Source organism: Parasteatoda tepidariorum, chromosome 9 (assembly GCF_043381705.1).
Source record: "Parasteatoda tepidariorum isolate YZ-2023 chromosome 9, CAS_Ptep_4.0, whole genome shotgun sequence".
NCBI classification, from domain to species: Eukaryota; Metazoa; Arthropoda; class Arachnida; order Araneae; family Theridiidae; genus Parasteatoda; species Parasteatoda tepidariorum.
Genome location: NC_092212.1, coordinates 3,150,209 through 3,170,711, shown reverse-complemented (window position 1 = coordinate 3,170,711; position 20,503 = coordinate 3,150,209). Strand labels below are relative to the sequence as shown.

At 28.9% G+C, this 20,503-nt stretch overlaps 1 protein-coding gene across 2 annotated transcripts in view; it reads right to left on the bottom strand.

The window, feature by feature from the left end:
- Positions 1 to 18,213, bottom strand: part of LOC107457580 (sorting nexin 6) — a 36,114-nt gene extending 17,901 nt beyond the window's left edge. Inside the window, exons 1-9 of one of the 2 annotated variants that reach the window (XM_016047641.4) lie at positions 17,648 to 17,875; positions 13,967 to 14,068; positions 11,533 to 11,643; positions 9,500 to 9,621; positions 9,021 to 9,144; positions 8,840 to 8,938; positions 6,946 to 7,051; positions 3,843 to 3,918; positions 1,989 to 2,075 (exon numbers count right to left, since the gene is read on the bottom strand). In XM_016047641.4, coding sequence (XP_015903127.1) covers positions 1,989 to 2,075; positions 3,843 to 3,918; positions 6,946 to 7,051; positions 8,840 to 8,938; positions 9,021 to 9,144; positions 9,500 to 9,621; positions 11,533 to 11,643; positions 13,967 to 14,068; positions 17,648 to 17,707 — 887 coding nt within the window. In that variant the 5' untranslated portion in view covers positions 17,708 to 17,875. Of the gene's footprint in view, positions 1 to 1,988; positions 2,076 to 3,842; positions 3,919 to 6,945; positions 7,052 to 8,839; positions 8,939 to 9,020; positions 9,145 to 9,499; positions 9,622 to 11,532; positions 11,644 to 13,966; positions 14,069 to 17,647 lie in introns of both variants that reach the window. The other variant, XM_016047647.4, reaches the window with a different exon arrangement.
- Between the last annotated feature and the right edge of the window lie 2,290 nt (positions 18,214 to 20,503).

The window sequence follows — 20,503 nt, the reverse complement described above, 5'->3', positions numbered from 1 at the left end:
GCTACTTGATACGACACACGATCATCCCTAATATTGATCCAAGGAGCCATGGCAACCTTTAGTCACAAGTGGTGCACTCATGGCAGGACATCAAAGAGCCATTTTTCAACCAGACAATGCAAGGCAGACACACAGCAAAATTGTCACAGGAATATATGTGCCACATTTCCCTGGCCTGCTTGATCCCCAGATTTATCATGGAACAAGTATACGCAGGATGGCAAGTAGGATAACCTTTGTGATGCCAGAATTGGCATACACATATTTATTTTCTATCTTTTAAAATATCCTTCATTACTTAAGCTTATTTTTATTAATAGAATTACTTTTAAAATAAATCAAAAACTTAATCTTTTTAAACGAACATAAAATATTTATTTCTTCTCTTCCAGATCAATGTAACGGATACTTTCTTTTTATTTCATTATTATGCAGACATATAAATTCACTGTCGCCTCTAATCGAAAACAAAAATCTATTTATAACTTTTGATTCTAATTTTCCAACGGCTAAATGTTTCGGTTGCATGGTTATAATAATTCACATAAATTTGTTGGCGACTCGTGATCGCCAAGGTGTTCTTTTTAACCCATGTGGATATGCTAGTTGGCTTTGTTTTTGGCTATGATATATTATGATAAATCGCCAAATTTTGGATCTCCTACCCATACTCTTTCTCTGTCCGTTGAGAATAAATATATTCACTTTGAATTTCTAAATTGGAAAGGCTGGGACCCCTTCGGGGGACTCCCAGTCTTAATTTTCTAACGGTCAGAAATGTTGTTCTGGCTTTATGATCTCTCAATAGAGAGTATTCTTATTTCATCCCTTTAAGGGATTTCTTATTTTTTGAAGAAATGGCCATTTTATAATTTACAAAATTATGCTTAATAAAATCTAAATTTACATTCAACGATTTGTACATCATTTCCTGGAAACTCAACTGTTATTGTTTTATTCATTCAATATTGGCCTAAATGAACATTCATAATTCCACTATACATCAATACGCCTAATGAAGGAAGCAGCAAAGCCTTTCTTCATTAGGATAACCTTTAAGTTTAGTAAATTTAAAGGTGTCCTAATAGCAATTCTAGAATGAGATGCCACAGGACAACAGGGACTTATAACAGGGATGCCCGACCACACAGTCGGGCATCGAGGCATCCTGTGTTTGAGCTAGGGGTGCCAATGTTGGGTATTAAAACCTTTTTATTCATTTATATTTTTCCTGCAATAAATGGTAGTTTTGCTTTGATTTTTTTAAACATTCATTTATATTGTACTTACATATATAAAATTTTTGTTTCATTCTGCAACTCTTTCTAAGTGTGCTAAATTTTATGGTAATGAGTATATTTGATCAAACTGCATTTACTTCAATTCGAAATTTATATATATAGGAACACTTAATAAAGGAAAATGAACTTTGCAACAAAGAAAAGGAACTTTTATAAACTTCTGAGCAATGTTGAGATATTTAATTTTAAATCTTAGTAATCAAACAAACATGTATTTTTTTTAAAAACCTTCTGTAATCTTGAATAGTATTCATGTTTAATTAAAATGTCTTCTGCGGACTCAGTAAAATAAAATATAAATGTAGTAATCAATTTAGCTTTCAGTGTATATGTAAAGTCAAACCATGAAAATATTTTTCTTAAGTGTGGGCATCATGGTTTATAAAATTAGCTGGAAACTAAATGCTCACAGAATGGATGCGATTTTAGTGGGCAGCAGGAACTGAATTTCATATATAAAGACTAGAAAACAGATGCAAATGCATCACATTTAAATTTCTTCAAAGGTCACAAAAAACCATGAAAAATATATTTAGGAGCTTATTGTATGATTTAATTAAAACTAATTTCATGAATAAGGTTTCAAAGGTTAAGTTTTTAGTTAAAAAGAATTTCATTCATTATAACTCGGTATGACCTTATATTAATGAAATTATTATAATGTCATTCCAAGATCTTTCCCCCTACCTCAGCATGTTCAAAGAGTAATCAATCAATTTCTCATTCTGCTTGTGCATGCTTTTGTCAGTTGGTTGTTTGGTCAGAATGGAGTACCTAACAATAACAACAAGAGCTGAAATATTTACAGTATAGCTCACAGAACTCAATTCTTAGAAGAAGAAAAAATAATAATTCCACACACAGATATTTTAATAATAGAACCATTAAACGGTTTGCCTAGATCCGGATTTAGAATGCTTAGAAGCCAAAACATTTGTGGTTAAATACATGAAAATGCCAGGGATAAGAAATTGATTGAGGATATTGTTGTTGTTAAAATATAATGAAAATTATAAACAAATAAGCTATAAATAATTTCTAAAAATTCAATGACAAGATTAAAAACATTAAACGCAAGTGATAACATTAGTGAGAAACAATTGTGTTAACATAAACATGAAATACAACATTTGAAACTGTTACCCTAATAAAACAAATTATGGCTTCTTTGTTGGTTTAAAAAGAATGATAGTAATTTCTCGATCCCCTTTTTTTAAAAATCGAAAGAGTGAATCGAAAATCACGCATGTCAAAAATACTTTAGCTAAGCATTAAACACTGTTTTCCAAAAAATAAAATAAACCTCAGACAAAAAAATTTTAAATAATAATTGAGACAAATAACTCCTTTATTTTAGTTTCACCTTTTATTATAAAATTTAATAAAACGGTTGAAAACACTCTGAAAGTATGTCAGTTTTGATCTTTCCCTCACAATGAATTCTTAGCGTTCCATTTGTTTAAAAAATTGAACTTCGAAATTTCCCGCAAGCATAAAATAATTTAATAACTATTTTATGAGTTAATTCATTTAATAGTTTAGTTCTTGATGCTAAGTGTCAGAAATTGTAAAAAAATCTCTTGTCCAAACCTGAAGCTGTGTATAAGTCTAATCTCCCAAAATTTAATTGCAAATTATGGGTAAGGTTTAAAAACTCAACTTATTGACTAGAACATGCATCATTGAGTTTAAGGTCAGTATAACCTAAAACTGCGTAACCTAACGTAGACCTTAAGTTTACGTTATTTACAACATGAAGTAAGCATGCAAAGTGTTTTATCTGAAAAGTTTATGAATCTGATTAGACTTTATTTACATTTCAAAAATATGTTTTATGCAAAAAAAAAAGTTAGCGATGCCAGAAGTTTATAAAAAATTAAATAGCATTATATTGCATGATCACGCTCTAAATTAATAGAAAGGAAAAAAAAATAATGGATATATTTTTCTCTACAGATGTGAGCCACCACAAACTCACTGCTTAATGTATGTACCTATTTTTGTTGTATTTTAAGTGAAAATCAGAGTACTTTTATCGTCTATCAGGCAATGAACAATTGTTAAATGTTTTTACAAGAACTTACTTAAACTTCTTACAATTCTACTAAAAGTTAATGTGATATTTAGTACTTATACATAATTATTTAAGCTGAATACTTGTGCTCTTAGGAAAAAATAGCTTGAACTAATTTCAGATAGTAGGAAAACACCTCTGTACAGAATAGCGGTGCCAGCAACTTCCGAATCAGATCCATTTAATGTCTTCATTATTTTACACTATTTTGTATAAAGTTTTCATTTACACTTAATCTTCCTTAGATGGCTTAAAAGCCAACCACTTTTCATAGAATGATATGAATTTTCTGATTGTTTCTAATCAGTAAAGGTATATGTAAGTATATATTTAGGCAGTTAATCTTGTCAGGAAACAATGAAGATCATGCTGAACTTGTTTATATACAATAATTTTGTATCAACTTTTACAAATAACAATAATTTACAAAAATGTAACCGCAGGGAAGAAATCGAAATGAATCTTACTTTTCTAATTCTGAACCATCTATAGTAGCCAATTGAACAAGAGAGGATGATATTTTTATGTAAGTATCAGCAACACCTGAAAAAGAAAAGAAAAAAAGAAAACCATTTACAAAAACAAGTTTTTTTTTTAAGAGGTAAAAATAAATAAAAATTAGAGTGGAAAATGTGTTTTTCATTACGAAAACCTCATTGTTTCTTTACAAATTATTACATATCAATCATACATTTTTGATGTTTTGATTTCAACACATCTCTTTTGTGTTTCCTAGGCATGTATGAGAAAACATATTAGACTAATAACATGCAAACTCTGGCAACTGTTTAAAAAGCAAATGAAAGTGGAGACATAGGACTTGGCAAAAAAAAGAACTCGTTCTTTTACTAGAGAAACAGATTCCTAGTGAAATTGATTGATTTTCTACTTCATAGCTAAGTTGAAACGAGACAACACAAATTAAATTGGAGAAAAAAGGACATCAAATGATAAAAGATACAAGTTTTTTTTAGAGAATCTGAAGATAAAAACTGATTTTCTAGAATTTTTTTTGGAGAATGTGGTAAAAAAACTTGTGGTCCTTAATCAAATTGATCAATTTTCCATTCTTGATCAATGCTATATCAACCTTAGACGATTCTGTTAATCAGCATACAGAAAAATGACAATCACATCAATCTTATTATACCAGCATGTTAACATGCACTTGCTTCAAGGCAATTCAACGAAAATTAAAACAAAAAAGCAAAATTTCAAACTTATAGGGAATAGCATATTGAGTTACATCCATAACAGTCAGTTTTCATTTTTGAAAAATTTTTCAAATTCATGGAAGTAAAGTATCAGAACAAGTTCAGAAAACTCCAAAAGCTATAACAAAAAATATAAAGAAGTATTTCACGAGTGTTAATTTATACACATTCGAAGTGTACAAATGCTACGTCCACAAAGGTGGAATTGCTCTTTGTTACTATTTATTTCAGCAGAACAGAAAACTAAACATTCACTAAGATATACTATTATTTATTGTATATACTGTAAAGACTTGAATGTAGAAGTTATAACTGAATCTGCATTAACGAAATTATAAGGAATTACATTTGCCCTGCGAAGACATTTTAATGTTATAAAATACAGATTCACATCCAAAAAAGAATGAACTAAATTTTGATGGGATTTTGATTTTCACGATGTCCTTACTAAGGCCAGGATAGCCTGGTTGGTAGGGCACTGGACCCATGTCCAAGAGTTTGTGGGTTCGATCCCAGGCCGACCAAAGTCTCCCTGTGTAGTAAATGGTGACAGATGCAGATTTAATCCGTCAAGTCGCAAAGTCCTCCATATTTCCATAACAAATCAATACCTCTCGGGGTACTGATCTAGGAATTTCCTTGTCTTCTGGATAAAATATTCTTACTAATAAATGTTATTAATGAATTTAAATATAGATGAAGGATTGTTAGTATACTCATCACAAATCACTATGTTCTATTTTACAAGTCATGGGAGGTGAAGTCAATTGGTAAGAAATTACTCATTGAAAAAAATTACTGTGAAGTACTACACCAACTGAATAGGATACTTAAAAGCGATGTAGTGTGGGCATATCGATCCTGATTGGTCATTGAAACGTGGCATATGTTACGCAACTGTTCTTTCCATTCTATTACAAGTAACCCGAGCCCCTCAAGTACCGATTCTCGTAAGTGATATATTCTATAATCCTTCACACAAATTCTTTCACAAAGATTTCAATTCCTTCTCTCCATATTTTTTACTTAACACAAAGACACGTATGCAGAGCTCATTCTAGGCAGGGTAAACAGGGCGCAGCACCCTGCTGCCCTTTTAGTCAAAAGAATCCACCCTGTTGCCCCTGAAGTAAATTAGTGCCCTGATATAATAGACTCCATACTCTTTTTGCACTTTTTTTCCTCAGTCCTTTATTTTCCCCCCAAACTCTGCAATGGATTTCCTAAACTTTTGTTATTTTCAACTCTTTTTATTTAGATTGTCATTGCTGTCAATACATAGATTTATATGGGAAAGAAAAATAGCCATCACACCCCCTTGTTGCACTTGTCTTTCAAAGTTTGCAGTTACTTCCACTATCATTAAACCATAATTATTATTAATCATTTTAATTATTAAATCATAACTACAAACACTTAAAAACATACATTTATTATTTTATTAATATATGCATGCATTTTAAATAAATTACTAAGCTAATTAGCTCATTAACTCGATATATATGTTAATTTATTGATACATATTAGTAATTTATATGATTTGCTTTGCTATGTTTAGTAAAGTTAAAAAAAAAAAATTCTTTTACTAATTAACAATGTTTTTTAATTGAACGTGTAATGCCCATAGAAAGAAATTATTGCCCTTTTAGAATAATAATGCCTTTTTTTTAAACTTTTGCACCCTGCCCTTTTTTCTGTCTAGAATGAGCTCTGCACGTATGAAGTCATGTAAAACGTAAACAAACTAGCTATGCATTGAAGTTGCCAGGTACAGAAAACAAAAATATATCACAATTACAATAAAATACATAAACAAATAATAAATGAACAAACTATTAAATTAGAAATATTATTTAATTATATTTCAACAAATTTGAAGAATTATATGCTTTTAAAGAAATAATAATATTTCAACAAACTAGATGTGAGTTATGGTCCAGCATTTAATTGACTTCATGTTAATTAAGATTCTAACTTATGCGGAGAAACTTTGCTCAACTTTCACCCGCCATTTTGCTCATTAGCGATCAGTTGGTGCTGACGTCATACGCCACATGTGTGAAAAACATCTGCGATCTTCTGCAAGTGCAAATAACCCATTCATAAAATTTTATGTCTAAATTTTTCTTTTTAAATATATTATTGTAAAACAAAAATTTACAGAAAACACACTTTCTTAACTTAATTTTTTTTTTTTAATATACATTATTGAAAAGTAAAAACTATGTTAAAACTATTATAAACTTCACACTTTAAAAAAAAAAAAAAAAAGATACTTCCTACTCTATTTAAATTTGATTGAATAATATTATTTGTATCTCCCTTTAAAACTTCCTATGAACTTAAAAATACTTACTCTTATGCGATTGAGTCATCTTATCAGCCCTAGCTGTTGCATTTTTAATGTGACTGTGATAGTCAATTAAAAATGATCTTTCATGCTCAAAAAACTCATCAACATCCTGAAAAAATAAATGATGGGAATGTAAACACAAGAAATCATTAAAATAATTCATAATTTAAAAAAACAATAGTCGAAAATTTTAAAATAACCGTACATAATATTGTAAATTTTATCCTCTTGAGTCAGTTTTATAGGTATTATGCTATGTAACGTTCTTTCTCTTTTTGCTATTTTAAAATTAAGTGACATGCTAATAAAATTATTATAACAAAACTACTTATTAAATTGACTTTAATAATTTATCTCGTGACATTCATTTATTTTTGATGATGCCGGCAATGTCTTATTTGCAATAATTTTGTACCTGGAATTAGAAGTATTGTATTCAATATTTACGAGTAAATATGATAAAAGAAATATTTGCCTTTATTGAACTTCTTTACTCTCAATTTTACATAAATGTCGTGCATTACAAAGTTCCCAGTCAATTTTTAAAATGAAATTTGGGAACTTTTTCCAAACTTTTCAAGAACAAATTTGCAATTTCAGAAATATTTAAAATTGAAAAAAGTAAAAAAAAAAAAAAATTCAAACAGTAGGTACTCACTTAAGTTTAGAACTGATGGATACAATGAGCATAATTTAGAAATATTCAGAAGCTTTCGCTTACTCAATCAGAAATAGCTTGAAAGCAATTTAAATAAATACAAGTTTAGATTTAGTTGTTTAGAAATAACAAAAATTATTTATATACAAAGTTAACACAAAATTACGTTCTTAGTTTAAATCATCAGCAGAAGAAAAAAAAAGAAAAAAAGTCTGCAGTATTTATACTTGAAAATAAATTTACATTATATTACATAAAATTAAACCACAAAAGATTTACCAATAACTTTCAAGTAAACCTGACAGTGCAGCACATTTTTTTGCCATTTAGTTACATGCCATAAAGTACTGTGAAAAACAATAAATAATAAATCCATTTCAAAAGAGAAATTTGACGAGTAATGTTAAAAGATTGACATATTTTTAATGTCGTTAATCTAAGGAACATTGCAAACTATTATCATAATCTAAACTCCTTTCATTACAACTTATGTATCAAATAAGGAATAGAATACCACAGTGCAAGTTAATACAGTAGAGCCCCGATTATCCAAGTTTCCGCTTTAACCGAGCTATAAAATATTTCAAGTTTTTTTTTTCTGACTTATTTTTTGTTTATAAAATTACAGCTGAAAAAAATTTTAATTTTATGTTCCAAATACTCAGGAAAACAAGCTGATGGACAAGAGATTACCAATGAAGTGATCGTTAATATTGTCAATAATGAAAATGAATCCCGCGAAGATGATGAAGACAGTGACAATGTCAATCAGCATAGAAAAATCTCTCAACATAGAAAAATCATCATCAAAGCTATCAAAAGTGCTATTGAATATATAGCACAACAAGGAGAGGCACCACCAGCCTTCCTGTTTATCCCTAAAAAAATGGCGAATGCTGCAGAAAAGAGCCAAAGTAATGTAAATCAAAAAACGATTAAGAACTTTTTTAAGTAAAAACTGTGACTCTTAAAAATTTATGTAAAGTATGCTCTTTAAGTGTTTTTAAGTAAGCTTTTTAATTATAATACAAATTGTATGTGGTGTACTTGTATAAATTTTGCATTTGTTAAATATATTACATTTATACCTACTCTTTTATTCTCCATTTTTATACTCTTCACCTTAAAGGAGTTTTTCGGTCACCCGAGTGAGTCTTGGTTCACATTAACTAGGATAATCGGAATTCTACTGTATAAAACAATTTACTGCAGCTTTTTCTACTAAAAATAAAGAAATACCTTTTGGGTGGTTGAGAGCAACAAATCATCAGCAGATTTTCCCAGGTTACTAAAAAGATCTGACAATATCTCTCTTTTGTTCTTTCCTCTGACATTGAGCTTTAGAAAAACATATGCAACAAAATAAATTAATAAGAACTTAAAATATCAATGAAGAAACACTTAAGAAAGTGTTACTCACATCTTCTTCATACTCTAAGAAAACTTTAAGATTACTATCATTCCTAAAAATAGGATGACATGCCAGACGTTGAAGAAAAACCTCATGCATTGCCACTGTTTTTTTAAAAGTAGCAAGATACTCCCTATAGAAAAAAGATAAAAGTTATGGGTTACAACTTTTATACATAACTAAAAATTCTTACTAGTTTAAAACAGAAAAACAATACAGAGGTTGGTAGGCATAAAATGAGATGAGAAATCAATGCCTTAAAAAAAATAATAATAAAAGTGACCTAAATTATTGGTAAAAAATTGATTGTAAAGTAAGACATTATTTCGCAAATCAATCAAGAACAGAAAAATCAGAAGCAGATTTAAATACAATCCTATTTATTAAAAACTAAATAGCTCAAAGATCAATAAGAGGTTTAAATTAATGTCATGACATTTTAGTCTCTAATTATTGTTTTAATGAAACTAAAATGAAATCAAGTGTACATTTCAAGTTCTTGTTTCATCTTGAGAAATTCCTCTTTGGTCATGGTCCCTTCTCCTTCACTCAGCTTGTGTAACTTTTCTCGTGAAGCATCAAAATCTGGGCACGGTGGAGCAGGAGGTATCTGCAATAAGATAAATAATTAATTCTTTTTTTTTGATAAATGACAAGGTATACATAAAAACAGTGAAAAAGAAGAATAAACATAACACAATAGGAAGGGAGGAAAAGAAACTATCTTGAGTGCAGTTAGGTTGAGAAACCCTGGTCTAATGTAACAAATAATGCAATTACAATGTAACATATTCAATTGTCTTTGCAGATCACAGACAATGAAAAATGCACTATCTGGGTGGCCACTGATATTTGTAAAAAATTCCCTGCATTTTCCCTACACATATTATACACAATATATTAAGAAGAAACACATTTACTGCATTCTTGTGAACTATATTAGGATAAAGATGCTGGCTTAGTTGCTGGAAAAACTTGGAGAAATAAGAAACAACTCTACATAAAATAAATAATTCAATAATAAATGAAATAACATAAAACCATAGAACAAATTATTGAGAAATAACTTTGATTAACGATGGAATCGGCAAAAAAAATCTGTCGATCTTGAAATTAAGAAACATACACAAAAGTAAATAAGCCTTGTTTTACAGAAAACCGAGATGCTTAAAAGTAAAACAAGTGTTTGACAGAAACACTGGAAGCAACAGAAAAAAGGTGTAAAGCCTAAAATAGGCAAAGGATTGTTATTAGGAAACTTAATTGGCAAAGCATGGAAGGAGGTAAAGCATCTGGCAGCAAACACAGTGAGATAAAGTGCAATGATAGAGGTTCTAATTCAAAAGAAAAGGTCAATGTGTGTGTGAGTTTTAATTTTAAACACCGAATTTATAAAATTAACTAATACTTAGAGGTTGAACAGCTCAAAAGAGCAGGACACGTCAACCAGAGGTCTATTGTACACAAATCTTAAATCATGATTAACGAGAAAGCTTTATAGCTGAAACGAAATTCAGCAAACACCTGACAGGAAAATCTTAATTCCCAGGCCTTAATGCAATGTTGCACAGAAATCTTTGAGCAGAATAGACTCACAACCACAAAGTATACGTAGTGAAACCTCCTCAAGACGACAACCTCGACAAAGAGGATCAGATAGAACAACCATTATGCATAGGTGCCTCTTGAGGGTGCAGTGTCCAGAAAGAAAACCACTGATCTTCCTCAAACTGTTCCTGTTTAGCCTAAGCTCTTTTTGACGCACACTAGGACAGTCACGGTTTAGCACTTCAGCTTGTCGCTGACTATCCCAGTTGCGTTATTGCTCATGGGCGATTTTGCCATAGAGTTTGAATAAATATGACCTGAATGATGTGGGAAAAATTCCCAAAGCTGTTTCAGGCCCCCAGAAAATCGCACTAGAGCCAGCTCGTGCAACGAATACTTAGTTAGATAATAATTGTTCCCATCCTCAATATTCTAAGCTATAAATATTTTATCACTTTAAAAATTGTAGTAAAAGAAGCAATATAGATAGTGTAATGCAGCTATTACAATAAGAAATTTTAAAACTTTCCTCTTATTTGAAATAGCATACGAATTGGAAGGCAATTTATCCATCACAGTAAGAAAAAAAAAAATTCAAAATATCTACTCAAAAATATGCAGGAAAACAAACATTTACGCAGATTTTATTTTATTAAAAGTCACTTGGTAAAATTTCGCAACTCTTCAAGAGGCTGTGTCAACCAATTAATTTCCCTTGAATGTAGCAGAGTCCGAAAATTAAACGACACTTCATAATTATAAGAGGATACCACATCATTTTGATGATTTTCCAAAACTTCAAACACTTAATCACTCTTAAATAAAAAAATATATAAACAAAAATTTTTAAAAAATAGGTATAAAATATTAAAATGCATAAAATATTTTTTGAAATATTGTATATACTTTTGGAACAATAATTTTAAATGAAAGATTAAAAGTACAACTTGCATTGTTGTTAAATACAACATACCGTAAAGCCAGCATATTTTTCATTCTCTTCAAAGGAATTATGTAACCACACAAATTCTTCATGTTGTCTAACCACCGAGAAATCAGGTTTAGCAAATACTGGTAAAGTAGTCTAAACGGGAATAAAACGATAAAAAATATAAAGAATAAATGCAGCATGAACACAAAAATACATATTTAATCTTGTAACATTTACACTACAAAATATTTTTTACAGAGTAATTAAATCACAAAATAAAATAATTTTAAACAAAGCAGCTAATATTTCTAAATTACATTTTTTTTATAAAAAGACTTATTGAGTGAGATATTACGACAAAATTCATAATATGGTCAGTAGTTGGAAGAACTACATTTTTGAAGCAAGAAATAAAAAGTAGAAACCTACTATAGTTTAGTTCATATTACTGAATATGATCTTTATAAATATTTAATTTTTAAAAACATTGAATAATTCACACTAAAATACTATGATAAAAGTTAGGACAAACTTTGAATATTCTTTTTTTTTTTTTAAAATTAGTGTTACATATAAAGTTATTTATCAGATAAAAAGGTTTTTTCTCAAAATATACATATATAGAGATTTTTTTAGGTCAGATATACCCATTTTATACCCTGAAAATCAATGTAGTAAAATTCATGTTTTTAAAAAAATTAAAACTATAGGATTTGATTTAAATCTGATTTTTTAATTCAAAAAAGAAGCCTAACATTAGAGGCTGTAAAGCTATCAGATGTTTAGCTTTACAGCCTAAACATCTGACAAATTAATAGTACTTGATATTATTTAAAAACAGTATAGCTATAATAGTAGATATTTCTAACTAAAATGATTCAAAAATTATTATTAATAACAAACTAATAACTGAATGAATAAAATCATGGTTATTTTTGGTTTACATCCTAAAGCTTTAAAAGACCCGGAGGCAACTTGTCATACATCCAATAAAGAGTAAATTTGATCAGAATATATTAGAGGGGAAAAAATTTATTGCAAGTTTCATTGAGCAGAACAAGTCTTTCTTGGTAAATAATAAGATTTAAAAAGTATTTTGAATACTCAAACATAAAACAGAGTATATTGGAAAATTATAATGTAACAGTTTAATGCCATTCTTATCCATTTCAAGTTTGTAAATTTATGTATCAGTTTATTTTGAAATAAAATTATTTACACTTTTATTATTTCTTTGAATAAAACCTTCATTATCACACTTGAATCACACCCTAATGAACATATTTAAACTAAACTCAGTGGCATGACAGCCCATCATTGAAGGCCAAGGCCTACTGTGCCCATCTCAGTTTTCTTGACCTTTGGGCTCTGCAGTGCAAGAGCAGATGTTCTGGTTGGGTGGTCAGCCCAATGCGGAGTGTTTAGTTCCCAAGCATGCTTGGTCCTCATTTTATTGACCCACTGAAGGGATGAAAGGCTGAGTCAACCTTGTCCGGCCCGAGGATCGAACCAAGGACCTGTGGCACAACAGCACGAAGTGATACCACTCAGCCAACAGGTGTCAATGAATATATTTATGAAAATATTTTTGACTTAATGTTTTATTTTTAAAAAAAAAATCAATTGATTTAAACCAATATGGGTAAGCATTTTTCCTACACTAAATATACTTGGGTTTACTTTCCTCTGATGTATGCTTAGAAAGTAATTAAAATTGTTCTTTTCTAATGCAAAATGAAAAATTGAATCATTTTTTTGGATATTGATAGGTTAGAATACTTTTTGAATGCATGTACGAATAGGAAATCAAAACATCGGCCTATTACGATTACCATGTTGATTCTTTTTCAATAATTCTTTATTTGCTTACACAGAATTTTTTGTTTAAAAAATTAAGCGTACCTACTTATTGAGTTTAGTCTGAACAATAATATTTTTTTCTTCCTTTATAGCTTTATTTTTTTATTTAAAGTAATTTCGTTTTATTTATCATTAGATCTATAGAAATTATTAATTTAATATAAAGTACAAAATAAAAATTTTTATTGAAATGAAATGCATATTCATAATAAAAATTTAAGATTGGAAAATATGAAAAGATAATAGAAAATGTCAATTTTCATCAAATAAATTTTTGAACTGATAATGTGAACTATCGCGAACTAATTTTTTGTTCCCCTTCGTCTTGATATTAATGAATTTCGACTGTATGTGAATTTTGCCCTCTTCAAATATTGGATGTCTGTGACGCCCATTACTTTTAAGAAGAAAATATAAATATATATTCCAGTTTTTAATTAAAGCTTATTGTTATTAATTAGAAGAAAAATAATTATACATTTGCATGATCCATCTTGAACAAAATGTTTATGAATTTATAATGATACCTACCAAATACTACAAAATCAAAATAAAATTGACTATAAACAAACAAAATTACAAAATCTAAAATTCAAAAGTTAATTTAAAATATTACCTTTGTATGGACGGTAAATTTAACTTTATCTCTCTCACTTAATGCATCAGAAATATCTACTACGAGAGACTGATCTGAAAGATCAACTGTGTCGGAGCGATTCTGAAAAATACAATTACTTAGAAGAATAAATAAAACTAATGTATATTAATAAAAAAAAGTCAAAAGTATATAGAAACAATCCTATAAAACTGCATGCACTTTAGTATTTGGTACACATGTACTAAATTTCAATATTTAATGCACATGCATTAAATATGACATGCATTATATAAATTCACATATGACTGACTATTGCTTTATAAACATAGGAATAATATGCCTATTTTATAAACTTAAAGTTATCTCTCAACAAAATTTCTGTAGCATATAAAATATATTTTCTATTAAAATTATCAATGGCAACTTCAACAAAAGATCGAGTAACTCAAATTTATGCATGACAAAGAATTATATTTTTTTAATTTTTTTATAATAATTACATTTTTAAATAAAATAAAAGTAAATGAAACTGCTTTAACATCAAGAAGACAAAGTAAAATTAGTGAGACTACTTTAAAAAATCACTTTTTGTGATAATTTCAATTACTTTAATTGACTGTTAATTTAAATGGTTTAAATTCTGCCATATTTTTTAACTAAACCTTTACTAAAATATTGAATAAATATGTTTTACAATTTATATTATATACTAAAAAATTTATAGTAGAGCTCTATTTTTGAATTATAACATGTGTGATTCAGTTTTAGTCAGTAGATTCAAATGTTTTTAACAACCATAAAAATACTGATTCTTATTGATTTAATGAACATATATTAATGTCCTTAAAGTGATTTATGAATTGTATTTAAATAGTCATATATAACCATTATAATAGCTAAGAATTACAATAGAGGCAAACATAACAATACACAATGCATGAACCTTAAATTGTCAATATGCGATCACCGCTCTTATAACTAAAAATGTATTAAATAAATCCACATAACAAAAAATTTCAAAACTCATTTCAATAAACATTGAAAAGCTTAGAATTTGTAACAATAAATCTCCAGAATGCACAGGCATTAATTTGGGAAGATGTCCATATCCATTTACCTGTGCTTAAAAAAAAAAATAAATAAATAATTCACGTAACTTTGGAGACAATTGGCACACATGACAATAAAAAGGCGAAAAATTATCGAAAATCGTCAACTCAAACAGGTACTGATATGAAAATATCCCTTTTAGAAAGCTAAAAATCTCACATTTTTTGAGCTTTGGTAGAGACAATTTCATTTAACAAAATTCCTGTTCAAAATAACTGAATAATAAAGATTTCATTTAAAATTATATTAATATTACTCTCATTGCACCAATGAAGAATAAAGCTCTTATCTGGGATATTTCCGTTAAGTGATAAGTTCCGCCAACTACAATTGTTAAGAAACCAAATGGATTTTAAAATGAAAAGAAAGATGGATTTTGAAATGAAAAAAGAAATGGATTTTGGAATGAAAAGAAAAACATGAGGAGGTTTGTCTACAAGTGGCTACAAGTTATACTCTTTGAGTTGGTCTCCTTCCGATATTTTTCTTTATTTTAAGTTTCTTGTAAACCTCAGCCTGGAAGCTTATGAAGACTTGGTTGTTATTGATGTTATTATGATGATCACGACATATCTGTATCGTGATCAGCAGCGAAATAATTGGAAAGTCTTGGCAACTTCCCGGCAGATGCCTGTAAGAAACTTAAATAAAAAAAATTAAAAAAAACAGATTAAGACAATCTTAAACGGTACAACTCTGAGCCATCCGCTGGGCAACCCTTTTTAAGATTTTTTTAAAAAACATTTGCAGGTTAAAAGTCTATTTGGTGCCTTGTGGTTATAATTAACAGTAGAGATCATAATACAGAAAAATCCACAATAGAAATAAAAGCTTTACAGAACCTAAGATTCAATATTTTATATTTTGCGACTCCCTTATGACGAAGATTATGATAAACACCCCTGCCCACCTAGACAAGATCTTTTCATAATGGTGCTGTTTCATGCCAACTGAAAACAAAAGTTTCGCCCTTTGAGTTTACTCACTTCTTTGATTTCTTTCTAGGCAACTTTATACATAAAATGTTATCCCAATTTAGAAAATTTAATTTAGGCCATTTTTAGTATAAAATTTTTCAAATTACAAACAGAAGCACCATAAGAAATCTAGTTTTATTTTATTTTGATATTTTTATTACTACTTAGCATTTTTAGCCATTGTTTTATTTTTACTTAATTGATTTAAAAATTAGAGAAAGATTTTATTATCGAGACCTGCACCAAAAATTGATAAAAGCAAATTAGTGACCGGCAAGAAACCTTACAGAATAGAAAAACATCACATGAAGGGAACGACTACAAGGTTGTAAATCAGTGGTTACCAACTGGCGGCCTGCGAAGCCTTTTTCGTTTCAGGGAGTTTAACATACCAACAGAGCAAAAAAATTTATTTCTCAGGTTTTGCATCCAAGAAAATATTTATACAAATCAGGGTTGGGTTTTTGACGTCAAAAAGTGGTTTTTGACATGACAAGGGTATAATGGTGGTTTAAACCGTCAAAAACCCGTCAAAAATGTCAAAAACTGAAGTTTGCCAANGTATTAATTAAATTTCACATATGAATATAGGTTTTTGACATTTTCGACATTTTTGACAGTGAGGTTTTTGACGTGACGGTTTAAACCATGGTTTAAACAGTCAAAAACTGTCACATGTCAAAAACCTGCCAACCCTGATACAAATACAAAAATAATCGCGTATGTTGCTTAAAAATTTACTTCTAATTTTAATTTGTAATTCAATACGTTGTTTTGTACAACTTATTAAAAATCTGACAGTAATATTTAATGGTCCTTCAAACATAAAAGAGTCCTAAATAAAATTTTGATAAAGTTGCAGCACACCATTCGGCTGTTTTTTTAAATTGCGGGCCCTGGTCTCACATAAGTTGGAAACCCCTATTATAAATCATAGCAAAAAACTAGACTTTTACAGCAAACTCTGCAAAAATAGATATTTTTAAACTTTTGTCAGCACAAAAATCTGCTAGTGCCTTGGCGATGATAATTGCCACAAACAGCTACAGAAATATTACCTAAACGGTAAACAAAAGGAAACAGGAACAATGGCTAATAAAAAAGAAATACTAAGTGTACACTGAGTTATTTTCAAAGCAAAGATTTCCAAAATTTCAATATATCTATAATAGTGGTAATTATGACAAGTATTTATGACAATTTACACCAAAATTTTTTACTAAGCAATAAAGGAAATAAGATTTCGCTATTTAAAATTATCAAAACAAACATTCGATATGCAATAATAAACTATATTAATCGAAGACAGGAGTTGGAAAATATTCTGATAATTTACAAAATATTATACATCTCTTAAAGAAAATGAAAATAGCAAATTATGAAACATAAGGACAAATAATACATAAATAAAGTGCAACTCCAAAAATTAGGGAAGATTTGCAGTGAGTGATTAAAAACACCGAAATTAAAACAAAGCTAGGTCTAATATTAAACAATATTAACTTATAGAATTTTCTTTTTTGAACAATTAAATGCAAACAATGGAATTATGTTTGCAAAATGTCTTACGAATATCATAATAAAATTGTGCAAAATTATTTATCAAAATTACCTTAGCAGAATCGCTGCCTGTCAGTACAGAATCTTCCGTGCCGTCTTGTAAATTAAGCATTGGTGCAGCAAAATATTTCTAAAAAGGTTATAAAATAAAGCAAAACTACTGGGAAATTGAAAAAATATTTACAATATGAAATTAATTTTAGATCCACCCATACATCTTATCCACCACTTAGCTCACCGAAGAAAACATTCACGGTAGGGAAGTGACAAACCGGAAACTACCGCCTCCCAGAGATAAAATTTCTTTTATTTTATTTTATGAAAAAAATTTGGATTTTAAGTAACTAAAATAAAATTTTGCCTTCAAAAATAACTTAAACTAATGACATCTAACCATTTGATATAAACCATGCAAATTTTTTACTTTCAATTCCATTTTGTTCTAAAAACCATTGACGTGTACGGTGTGATTTTGTTCAAGCTCCTTATTGGCTACAAAAAAACTAATGACGTATTAGTGCCCAATGATTGACTGGAACACATTTGCTGTATTTAAAATAATATGCCAGTCCAAATGTTACAGTTACTTTCTGCTCTTAAGCTTCATTGAAACTACCATTGCAAAACAAGAGCAATGCAGTTGAGCTAGAAAATCTTATTGGTCACAGAAAATCACGTGTTGTCTTGCAGACAAATCAAATCTGAAAATCAGGCAAAATCCTGTGTTTAAAGGTTACAAGCAAATACTCTAGAATATAAACCATACTAATTGCAGGAAAAAGAAACCGAAACTGATATTAGGTGTTCGTTAGTATTTCTCTATCGCTTTCTCTCTCTCTTTTTTTAAACTTTTCACGTTAAATAAAGTTTAAAACGTAATAAGTCATTCTGTCTATAGTCTTTAATAATTTCCATTTTCATAGTTACTTTTATTTTATGAATTATTTCGTTATTTATTGTATTTGTGTTGGAACTTTTTAAACATAGCTTGAAGCAAAATTTTTATACTATGTTGTAATTGCCAGAGCATTTTTTTAAAAAATTCGATATTGCCTATTATCCTTTTGTATCACATTGCAAAAACAAAACCTTTACATTTGTTCTATTTGTATTTTACACATATTTATTTCTAAGACTGTTAAATCATTAAAGCTCATTATTATAGACTAGCATCGTAATGGCAATTACAAAAACTACTGTCAATGATTCTTCAGAGTGCAAGGCGAATAGAAGAGAACATGCGATAAAAGACAGTGAATTAATGAATTGGGCAAAATATTGAGACTACTCCTTAATGATCAGCGATAGCGCTGACAAAAAAATTCTAGATCATTCGATAAAAAGAAAGTTTTGTTAGATGTATATCTATATATGTTACGATGCTCCGCCACAACACTGCTGTGCAATTGAAAACTCAATATAAGCGGCAAAATATTCAAAATTTGTGATTTTTATATACGAAATATTTGTATGGCAAGCTACATATTGCAAAAAAAAAATTCCAAAATAGGTTTTATTTTCAGTTTTTTGAAATTCCATTTTAGTGTTCATAGTATTAGCATAAAAGAAAAATAGTTATTTAGCCACTATTCTCGGAATCAAGCGTGAAGCACTTTGTTTCTTCAGTTGAATTCATAGTTTAAAATCTTGTTCAAAAAATGCAAAAACTCTTAATTTACAATAATAACCGAAGTAGATCCCAAAGAATTTAATAATAAAAAAATCTTTTAAATTGATCTCTCTGTGTTAAAATAACTACCACTGTTATGAGTTTTAAACTCGATGCTATGTTTTGCTGCTCAAGACTATTCGGAACTAGGAACTACTAATTCATGTTACAAAGGCACAGGATCTCCAACGGAATAAAATAATTTAACATTCAATAAATAATTCGAGAATTATTAACTTATAACAATGTCTCAACTCTACAGGTCATATTTAAGCAATTACAGACAGACTTGAAATTTGATGCGGTAAGAGCCATATTTGTTTATGAACTGATAAATTTTTTTAAAAAAGAAAAATTCTTATTTGTACAATAACCATTGTAATTTTAAGTGTTCATATGAAATTTTTTCTTACCTATTTTAGATATTGTTTTGCCGCATAAAATCTATAAGACTTAGAAGCTTGAAATCAGGTATGTAGGAAAATGTACTAGAAGCGTAACGGTATTAAGATTCGGTTATTAATTGTTAAACTTGTCATAAAAATCATTTTGGCCAATCTACTGCCCACTGAAGTGCAACTACAGAGTTTAAATGTCACATGTTGAAGGCCATTTTCAATTTTGAACTTAATGCAAATTCTTTTTTCAAATTATATTTGTGTGAAGGATCAAGCAATTTTATAAGCTTTAGCAGAACTAGAAAACATTATAAAAAAAGTCTAAATTGCATCAGTTAATATTTTTAATTTTATCACGTATTGAATTTAGTTTTTCTTTTCTGTTAGCATTCCTTACACATAAGGTTTAAGTCTTTTTCAGATCCATCTTAATAAGATTTAAAGATATCTCATTAAAACATTATTCCTACAACTGTATGAATTATGTTTTTATTAAGTAAAAGCTCCAAGTTGGAGCTTTTATTTTATATGAAATCTTTCATTTTCTTATTAGTATTTTAATCACGATAGATTCTTAGAAAATTGTTCTATGAAGAAATTTTCCCTGTTTCTTGCAAAATATAAAGAATAAGCTAAGTAAGTGGAGCACCTTATTGTAAACAGCTCATTTTGATTCAGAATCTCCAACTCTAGATCGGAAATGGAAGAGAAAATATGTTTATATGTGCACCCAGCCCAACAACAGAAACAAAATAGTTTTTTCTAATTAATTCAGTCGTTCAATAGAAAAACTACAAATAATGTCACGATAAAAAGGATGCAACAAATTGATATTGTAATT